We start from the raw sequence: 10743 nt of genomic DNA, 5'->3' as shown, positions 1-10743 counted from the left end.
ACAAGAAGAGCAAAATGTTCCACCACAAGCACAAGTCACCCATGATCAACCCCAACAAACATCCATGCAAGTACCGCTAGTGAAGCATGGTCATATCTCCAAGGATTATCCAATTGGTCAAATCATTGGAAGTTCTTCCAAGGGAGTAAGAACTCGCTCTAAGCATGCTTCATTTTGCGAACATTACTCCTTTTTTTCTTGTATTGAACCCACTAGCATAGAGGAAGCGCTTGAGGACTCGGATTGGGTGATGACCATGCAAGAAGAATTGAACAAATTCACCCGCAATGAAGTTTGGGTCCTCGAAGCTCCTCCGAAAAACAAGAATATCATTGGCACTAAGTGGGTCTTCCGAAACAAGCAAGATGAACATGGGGTGGTGATACGCAACAAAGCAAGACTTGTGGCAAAAGGGTTTTCTCAAGTCGAAGGTTTGGATTTTGGTGAAACTTTTGCTCCGGTCGCAAGACTTGAAGCTATCCGCATCCTTCTTGCTTACTCTTCACATCATAATATCAAGTTATATCAAATGGATGTGAAAAGTGCATTCTTAAATGGCGTTATTAACGAACTTGTTTATGTTGAGCAACCTCCCGGGTTTGAAGATCCGAGGAATCCTAACCATGTTTATAGGTTGCACAAGGCACTCTATGGGCTCAAACAAGCTCCAAGGGCTTGGTATGAGAGGCTTCGTGACTTCCTAATCATGCAAGGCTTCAAGATCGGCAGGGTGGATACCACATTGTTCACAAAAAGACGTTAACGGGGATCTTTTCATTTGTCAAATTTATGTTGACGATATTATCTTTGGCTCAACTAATGATTCACTAAGCCATGAGTTTGCTACCATGATGTCTAGGGAATTCGAGATGTCCATGATCGGAATTGACCTTCTTCCTTGGTTTTCAAGTCAAACAAATGAAGGAAGGGACATTCATCCATCAAGAAAAGTATACTAAAGATATCTTGAAGAAGTTCAAAATGGATGAATGCAAGCCAATCAAGACACCCATGGCAACCAATGAGCATCTCGACTTGGATGTGGACGGTAAACCGGTTGATCAATCCCTCTATCATTCTATGATAGGGTCTTTGCTTTACCTTACCACATCTAGGCCCGATATAATGTTTAGTGTGTGCTTGTGTGCCCGCTTTCAAGCAAACCCAAAGGAATCACACCTCTCGGCTATGAATAGGATCTCTTCGGTATCTCAAGCACACCCCAAGCATAGGCTTGTGGTACCCCAAAGGCGCTAGCTTAGATCTATTAGGATACTCGGATTCGGATTTTGCCGGAAGCCGTGTGGATCGCAAGAGTACCTCCGGGGGTTGCCACTTGCTTGGGCGTTCTCTAGTTTCTTGGTCGAGTAAGAAGCAAAATTCCGTGGCTTTGTCCACTGCGGAAGCGGAATATATAGCGGCCGGTGCATGTTGTGCCCAAATCCTATATATGAAGCAAACCCTTTTGGACTTTGGTGTGAAACTAGATAGGATACCACTCCTTTGTGACAATGAAAGTGCCGTAAAAATTGCCAAAAATCCGGTTCAACACTCTCGCACAAAGCACATTGATATTCGCCATCACTTCTTGCGTGATCACGAAGCTAAATGAGACATATCTCTTCAAGTTGTGAGATCCGAGGAGCAATTGGCGGATATATTCACAAAACCATTAGACGAGAGTACATTTGTTAGGCTAAGGAATGAGCTTAATGTATTAGATGCGGCAAACGTCATGTAAGTTTCCTTGTCATATAGAAAAAATGCATACATATAGGACACTTGTCTAACCATGGTAAGATAGTGATGAGCATGGGTTTAGCTAGAGGTGGTGGTCCACTTGTTTTCCTCTAGGCTTGTAGAAAGGCTCATCATGAAGAAGCTTCCCGTGGGTTCAAACTTGACAAGTAGAACTTAAATTCTTGTTATGCATTTTTCTTGTCATATAGATGTGCACTTCATATTTACTCTTCTTTCGCATGTGGTTGTAGCTTGCACCATCATTGCATGCGTAAGGGTCACAAAGGAGATCACTTGATGAAAATGAGACTTGTTTTATATGCAAGATCTTAATTCATGAAAAGTGAAAAGAGCAAAGTGTTAGGTGCGTTATTGCCTAGTGAGTCATGTCACGATGAGTTTGAAGCTCTCTATCTTCAATATTCCTATGACAAGGCTCATACATTTTATTTGGCGCTTTGTCTCGCTTTGCGGCTTTTCCTTTTGTTTGAAAAGAAAAACTACTAAGCTAGTGTGTTATCCTAAGTATTTTGAGGGGTAAAGTCGCCTATGCAAGTCCATTAACTTGAGTTTAGTTGAATTTTATAAGTTTATTGGACTTAGCATAAAAGAGCGAGCTGAGTGAAGATTTTTCGGGTTCACCAGTTAAACCGACGCTTAAAGGAATTACACCATCGGTTTAACCGGCGTTACTAAGTTTCTGTCTCAGCTCAGTCAATCGAATTACACCATCGGTTTAACCGGCGTTACTAAGTTTCTGTCTCAGCTCAGTCAATCCAGGCGTTCAACCGGCATATGCAAATGTCGGAGCATCGGATCAACCGGTGAACGTTATGAAGTTCTGACCTAACAATCAACCGGTGATAGCAGCGTTCAACCGCGCGAGTTCAAAATGCACATCATCGGTTCAACCGGCGTTCAGATGAGTTTTTGCTGGAGTCTCGGGTGAACTGAACCGATGCAATCAACCAGTGCTCTAAACCTAAGCATCGGTTTAACCGGCGTTAAGGAAAAACATGGGGCCCACTTGTCATATTTGTTTCTTGCCCGCGCCGCCAGCCTCTGTTTTTCTTTACTCTCTTCACGCCGCCGCTGATTCGCACCCGAGCCGCCACCACCACGTCTGCACCTCCACACGCCGCCGTCGCCAATCCACGCTGCCAGCGCGCACACTTCCACGCTCCACGCCGGGACCGCTTCACCGCCGGCCTGCATCGCCGCCCACGCAGCCTGCGCCACTGCGCCCCAGCGCCGCCTGCGCGCAACGTGCCACTCGCCCACTGCTTGCACGCCAACGCCCACGCATCGCCGCCGCTCGCGTTGCCAGTGCTCCTCTCGCGCATTCACACCGCACACGCCATCTGGTCGATGTTTTGCCGGAGCCACTTTTCGCACTACTTTCGCGCCGCGTTCGCGTTCCCGCACCACGATCTAGCCACTGCCAGTCGAGATGGGTCGCGAGAAGAGAAAGGGGAAGGAGGTTGTTGTCGAGAAGCCCGTCCGCAAGTGGACTCGCACAGAGAGAGAGGCCGAGAGGGCCGAGATGGTGGCCAAGGCCGCCGAGGAGCAGGCGTCAGGCCGTGCTCGTCCGTTCGCGATCGGGGATCAGCCAGTCAAGGGCAGAGGCAGAGGCAGAGGCAGAGGTATGGGCAGGGTTCGAGGTGCCAGGGCCACCAGAGCCACGACTGAGGCAGTAGCAGAGTCAGATCACTCAGATACTGCTGTGGATTCAGATGCAGATTCAGAGGCAGCACAGTCAGAGCAGTCTCAGGGGCAGAGCACTCAGGGGTCACCGACTCTATGATGTTCTGGCCGCACTCGGCAGACGTCCCTAGCAGGAGATTCTTCGCCAGCGACCGAGCGTCGCACTGGACCGAGGATGTGAGGAGGTCACCAGCCACAGGAGCCTCGCAGGTCCGCAGCAGCAGCCCGTAGAGCCAAGGCCCTAGAGGCCGAGCGCGCAGTGTTCCGTATGGACACTGTTGTGCGTCTGGAGCCAAGTGTGCTACTCCAGAACTTGACCAAGGCCAATGCGGCGAAGGTCGAGAGGCTCAGGTGGAGTGTGTCAGAGGAGGACTGGTTCCCCGTGACCCGTGACAGCAGGGTTCATCGTAGGTTCTGGACACTTCTTCAGGCCAGCTTCTACGAGACCTACCAGAGGCGAGGGCACAGGATCTTCCCACACAGAGTGCTAGATTGGGTCTCACTAAGGATAGCTGCAGGGGGAGCAGATGTCAGAGAGCATTTTGCTCACTTCAGAGGCCTGCCCAGGTTACTAGAGATGGAGCAGAACATGTATATTGAGGACTGGGTCAGAGTGTTCTTTGCCACAGCCTAGATAGCTCCCAAGCGCAGAGCCGTGCACTTCATGTTTGGAGGCCAGGTCTTTGGTTTGTCTAGGGCAACGATTGCAGGGATTCTCGGAGTCGATTTGGTCGATGTCTCCCTGCACGAGATGGTATACAGAGACGCAGATCCACCGCATAGAGCGATGATTGGCGGGATTGCACCTTCTCACGAGGCAATCTCTCAGTGCTTCCGCCAGTTGTTTCCAGCCTCATATGCCAGAGTTCCCAGCCTGCTGACACCAGAGGCGTACACAGTTCACATGGCCCTCCGGAGGACTTTGTTGCCGAGGAGTGGCTACCCAGAGGGGTTTATAGGTCTGCAGCAGCTGCTACTTCTACACATACTCACTCACGAGCCTTTTGACATTGTTGACTTCATTTTGGCTGAGATCGAGGATGTGATCACTGACGGGATGGGTGTTGTACGTCAGTTTCCTTATGCTCACTAGATCAGTTATATATGCTCTATGATCTTGCCAGCTGAGTCACCCGTCAGTGAAGTTTACCGTTAGGATGAGGCTCCTAGGTTCCCGGTCTTCCGTTCCACAGCACCACAGGACAGGAGGAGGGGCAGACAGGCAGACAGAGCTGCTATGGCACGACTATCACCTGAGGTGCAGGCCCGAGTGGCACAGGAGGACGAGGCACTGCTAGCTGCCGAGGCACAGCTTCCCGGAGGAGATGATGAGATTCACTGGTCTGAGCTTGAGTCAGACTCCTCCGAGGATGACGAGTACTTTCTTGCAGCACCCGCCAGTCACGACCACGAGGCAGGAGGGTCCAGAGAGCCAGCTCCCTCGTCACCTGCAGCTGCTATAGTCACAGAGTCCCAGGTGACTCAGCTTACCTCTCTCCTTCATCAGCTTGTCACTCAGTAGAGAGAGGATCGGATCGCACAGGAGGAGGCCAGGAGAGCCCATGAGGCTCAGCTTGCAGCCATTCAGAGAGAGGCTGCCCAAGAGCGTGCTGCAGCCGAGGAGCGTTTTGTCGGGCTCATTGACAGAGTTTCCCAGAGGACAGACGCTCAGTTCCAGCAGATGCAGCAGGGCATGATGGCGATGTTTGGGATGATCACACAGCTTTACACTCACACCGGACTCGCCCCGCAGCAGCCAGGACTTCAGGGTGTTGGAGCACCTCAGCATGCAGTCACTCCAGCTCCAGCCCCTACTGCAGCCCCAGCTACTTCAGCAACACTGGAGACCATGTTCTCGATGTCCGCACTCCTTGGGTCTGCCGGTCGTCCGCTCTTCTCACCACTGCCAGCGACTACACTCTTTCAAGACTCACCGTCAGCAGTTCAGTCAGCCGCCCTCCCCGTTGTACCACAGACACTACCTTCAGGGGGAGGAGGAGAGGAGTCTACACTTCAGCAGTCGACACAGCCGGCAGGTTCAGCAGTCTCGACTTCAGATATTGATACTTCTTCTGCTGACCCGGTTACCACTTCTACAGACCCTCTCCCAGGCAGTGCTAGCACGAGAGCCTCCATGACAGCTACACCCCCAGTCAGCTCAGACCAGCAGCTCCCGTCCGTCACCGAGGGCTCTCCGTCCGATGACGACGACGATCCGGACCGCTTCCTCACCGTGCCACCACAGCCAGATCAGTAGCTCGCCTTTTTGGTGCTTTGATGCCAAAGGGGGAGAGAGTCAGGGGGAGTTGGAGTTAGGGGGAGGGTAGAGCTAGAGAGAGCTCGTAGTTACAGGACTTTGATGTTTTATATCTCATTTGATGTTAGTTCATGGATATGTACTTTTGACTCTTGAGTATGCTGTGCTTTGAGACATATCTATGGATTTCATTTAAGCCGTTGAGCTCTTTGGTTCTCTTTCGAGTTTGCTTGATTTTATCCTGTATTATCTTTCTCGCTCTCTCGTTATTATTTATGTTTGTGTTGTCATCAATCACCAAAAAGGGGGAGATTGTAAGCATCTAGACCCTCTAGGTATGTTTCGGTGATTAATGACAACCATTATTGTGAGTAATGAGTTTGTGCAGCTTAATGAAACATTATTGCTCATTTGGTCATATGTTAAAGAGGCCCCTCAATTTCATTATTCAAAAAGTCGATCTCGATATTCAACTCAAATATATATCAAGACTAAGGATCTTTCTAGTCCTAAGTGTCATAATGTTGAGAAGGACACTTAGTTTAGTATATGTTTTATAGTTTTGTAGAGGTCGCACTATTAAGAGGGGTTAAGGCTAAGTAACTTGAGCATGGACATGGTCAATCAAAAATGGATGCACACTATGGTCACTCAGGTTCTAAAGAAGTTCAAATAAGTGGTTTTCAACTTATATCTCAAGAATATTTGGATTTCATTCAAGACTCAAATCAGAAAAGGCAAAATCAGAAAAAGTCTATACACCGGTTTAACCGACGACTCCATTTTTCTATACGTCGGTTAAACGCAGTTAGCAGGGTCTGGACAAGTACATACACTGGTTAAACCGACGATGTTTGAAATTAACGTCGGTGCAGTTGTCCAGAAGGTTGGTTTTTCAGGGTGTTTCAAGGTTATATACACCGGTTAAACCGACGATATTTAAAATTAACATCGGTGCATTTGTCCAGTGAGTTGGTTTTTCCAGGGATTTCATAAGTTATACTCACCGGTTAAACCGGCGATGGATTTGAGTTAACGTCGGTGCAGTTGTCCAGAGGGTTGGTTTTTCAGTTGATCAGTGGACAACTACACTCACCGGTTAAACCGATGATACGTCGGTTAATCTGCCCGAGTTGTAACGGCTAGTTTCCAAAAGGGGCAGTTTGAATTCATCGGTTAAACCGACGATGACAATTGGAGGACCGTCGGATTAACCGGCGTTAAGTACTTTTCCGGCAGCTTTTCTCCAACAGCTCTATTCGTGTGAGCTGCCTATATATACCCCTCCAATGGGTCATTTTGCACGCTCTTGACACCAGGCAACATTCATACACTCATACTATTGTTGAGAGCCACCTTGAGCTTCATCTTCCGCACATTTGTTCATTCAATCATTCAAGAAGCAAGACTAAGGACTTGAGTAGAGAGAAGCTTGTGTGCATCCGTTCTTGATGATCGGTTCTTGCTCAAGTGAAGGCCCTAGCTTGTTACTCTTGGTGATTGGCAGCACCTAGGCGATCTTTGTGATTGAAGGTGTTTCTTCCGGAGCTTGCCAAGGATTGTGGGAGCCCGAAGAAGTTTGTACGTGCCTTGAGCTCCACCACGCCGGGATGGTGAACGGAGACTCTTAGTGAGCGCCCACGTCTCGGTGACATGAGAGGTGACAAGACTCTTAGTGAGTGTCACAACGTGGATTAGGGGTGTGTGCCAACACATCGACACCACGGGAAAAAATACTGTTGTCTCTTGCCCACACTTTACTTTCAAGCACTTACTTTCATGCAATTATTCATGTGCTTGACCTTAGAGATCATAACTTAGCTCTACCTTGCTTAGTTTCTTATCTTGGTGTATCTTTGATAGCTTGTGTAGTTTGCTTAGTTAGCCGGTTGGTGAATTGAGCCTTACTTGTATTGCATAGGTTAAGGTTGCTTTATTTTGTCTTAGAAATTTGAAAAAGGCCCAATTCACCCCCCCTCTTGGTCCATCGATCCTTACAACGACATCAATGGCGTGGTGAAGGCGCGGCGTGCTTTTACGGTTTAGGCATTAGGGTTTGGTTCACCGTACGGGCCCGCAATTATCGGACGGGCAGCGTGTGTTTCAGAGGACTGACGATAGGAAGGGGGCGGGCGTTCGGGATGACGGACGTATGATGGGCAGGGGCGGACGACGAACCAAAGATGAACCAAAGACGTACAATACGTTGAAGAAAATTGCATCGTAGAGCATCATGTATTGAAAAAAACATTGACAGCCATGGCGGCGCCCCTCCCTTGCGCAGGCAGCCAGCAGGGCGGCGCAGGGCCTCCACGGCGCAGCAATCGAGGGCGGCGCAGCCCTCGACGGCACAACCCTCCACGGCGCACGCCCTCGATGGATGGGATTCATGGCGGCGCAGGTCCTCCACGGGCGCAGCAAACCCTAGAACTCGGAATCAAACGAAAAGGATGGATGGGATCCATGGTGTACCTGAACTGGTGACGTCGTAGCTTGCTCAAGGATGATTGGTGCGAAGAAGAAGTGGGGCGCGAGCGGCACCAGGGCACGCGGGGAGAAGCCCGCAACGAAAAAATGGCACGGGGAGGGGCAATCGGGAGGCAGAAGGGCGTGCGTATTTTTACACACAAGAGAGTCAAGTTTGCCAATTGTTAGCAGATGAGGAAATTGGAGAGGATTTTTTTCCTTTCTTCCAAAAAACCAAGGATGTATATCTCTATCTCTATCTCTACTACTAAAAAATAAAAAAAACATCATTGATGTCTGAGCTCGCATCCGCCCAGCCTGCCGCGCATGTCCACACGAGCTGCCTGACCTTATTCCGAAATGACCGAGAGCATCCGATCGCTGCACGGTTTCGACCCAGCAGCATTGCCATCGCCCAAAATGAGAGTTCATTCGCCTCCCCCTTGTACGCACAAAACCAAATGGAAAACCCCCTCCCAATATGTATCCATAAAAATGAGTTGAAAACCGAATCTAACTGTGAAAACAGCACTACTACATAAATGGTTTTTAGGGGTGGGTATAGTTGCTTTTGTAGGAACGGGTGCAATACCTGCCCCTGCTTTTCGCACTAAAAATGATGTTTGGGCGGATAATGTACCGCCCCTAAAAATGCATTTTTAGGGACGGGTCATGCCCCCTCCCGCCCTTAGAAATCTATTTCTAGGGATGGGTCACCCCTATCCTGCCCCTAGAAATCTATTTGTAGGTGCGGATGACGGGACGAACCGCCCTTAGAAATCAAATAAAAAAAATCCGGCCCTTGCCGGCGCAGCCCCGCCGCCACAGCCGCCGCTACTCCAATGCTCCCCCAGCCTCCTCGGCCCCCACCGCCGCGCCGGCGTGTTCAGCCCGCAACCCAGCCGCCTCTCGGCTGCGGCCGACATCGACGACGAGGCAGCGCTCGGAGGAGGCCGGCGGCGGAGCTTGTAGGGCAGCAGAGGGCAGCCCAACGGCCAGCATGGGCACCTCCGCCGCCACCTCCCCTCGCAGGATCCGAATACCGCGGCGCGCAGAGGCCGCCCCGAACGGCCAGCTCCAGCAGCCACAGCAGGGGCCGCCAGCAGCACCGCCGTGAGCCGCAGCGCGCGGTCCTGGTTGCTGGGGCGCGGCCCCCCAACAGCGCGGCCATGAGGGGAGCCCCGTGGCGAGCACCGAGCAGAGGTTGGGCAGGAACGAGAGCCCCAGTTCGCCCTCGTCGCGTGCCAGCTCGAGCTCCGTGATCCCCGAGAGGTGGGAGCACGGCCACCCCGGATGCGCGGAGGGGGCTAGCACAAATGCGTCGACCCTGTCGAAATCCACGCTGGGCTTCTCCATGCACAGGCACAGAACCACGAAATTGCAATAATTAGAGTCAATCCGTCCAGCAGTCAAGCGGCGGAGGAAGGCCCTCACCGTGGTGTACATGTTGAGGAGGGCAGTCAGCAGGTTGGCGGCGGCCATGGCTGCGGTTGTCGCGGCGAGCACCAAGCAGGGGAGGGGAGCTGAGGGGAGGGGAGGGGGGAGAGAAAGAGTTCGAGAGAGAGCCAAGAGAGAGCTGAGGGGAGAGGGGGGGGAGAGAGAGTTTGAGATAGCGCTGAGAGGATAAGGCTGCGTGCACGCTGAGAGGATAAGCCCGTGGCGCGTGCGCTGCGTTCAAAACCCCTCCCACGGCGTTTAAATTTTTTAGGGGTGGGTGAGGGCTCCATTTCTAGGGACGACTCGGTTGCTATAGTAGTTCCGCTTCTTTTTTATCAACGAGTTACATTTTGACCTGTCCCTGTAAAAAAATCAAGATGTTCCTACAAGTCATTTTTGTAGTAGTGCAGCTTGCATCTCCAAATGTGACTCAGACCCGAATCGTATCCATCTCCAAAACGAAGCCACAAGATCATGCGAGCTAGTGGCTGGCCGCCGATTCGCGCGCATCGCCGCAGGCCAGGTTCATCATCTTGGTCGCGTTGTGCCAACCCTCCAAAGCTACTACCTTCTCGGTGCGTGAGCGCTTCTTTCTATTGTTCTTTTATGATTTCGGGGTACTATTATGTTTCACACGTGCATTGCTTGAAGTGCTCTCTAAAGCAACCATGAATTGGTTTAGTAGTAGTCTCGTTGTCGGATTTGCTACGGTGTTTATTTGTTGTATTAGCAGCACTAGCTTTTTGTTGTTGGAATTAACATGGAGACCAGGGTTTTGCAAGGGCCGGGGACTGCTCACGAGTTATGCATGCAGTTAACATGAATACCAGGTTTTTTGCTATGTGCTAATTTCTATACGTTGATCGCAATCTGTCCATTGTCCAGCTATATAAATTAGACTATTCAATTGTGCACTTAGATTTTAAAATTAAAAGTCAGAAGATGTATATTCAAAATTATGGCTACATGTTCAGTAGATGGTGATCAGTTCTCGAATGTGTACCTTTACAAATCAATCTTATAGTAGAACCCTAGGATCGTCGACTTTACAAATAAAGTTGTGGTCATATAGAAATTAAAACAGACCCTATCAGCTAGCTCCTCTAACTATATATTTTTTTTGCTAAATGTTTTACATC

General features: G+C 50.1%; 1 protein-coding gene across 1 annotated transcript; it reads right to left on the bottom strand.

The window, feature by feature from the left end:
- Window positions 1–8629: 8629 nt before the first annotated feature.
- On the bottom strand, window positions 8630–9825 carry LOC120686926. Its single transcript, XM_039969125.1, has 2 exons — window positions 9602–9825; window positions 8630–9514 (listed from the first exon to the last, which is right to left on the bottom strand). The coding sequence occupies exons 1-2, from the start codon at window positions 9647–9649 to the stop codon at window positions 9002–9004; spliced, it is 561 nt and encodes a 186-aa protein (XP_039825059.1). The 5' UTR covers window positions 9650–9825; the 3' UTR covers window positions 8630–9001.
- Between the last annotated feature and the right edge of the window lie 918 nt (window positions 9826–10743).

This window comes from Panicum virgatum, chromosome 8N, assembly GCF_016808335.1.
Source record: "Panicum virgatum strain AP13 chromosome 8N, P.virgatum_v5, whole genome shotgun sequence".
NCBI classification, from domain to species: Eukaryota; Viridiplantae; Streptophyta; class Magnoliopsida; order Poales; family Poaceae; genus Panicum; species Panicum virgatum.
This window is presented reverse-complemented; position numbering and strand designations above follow the sequence as displayed.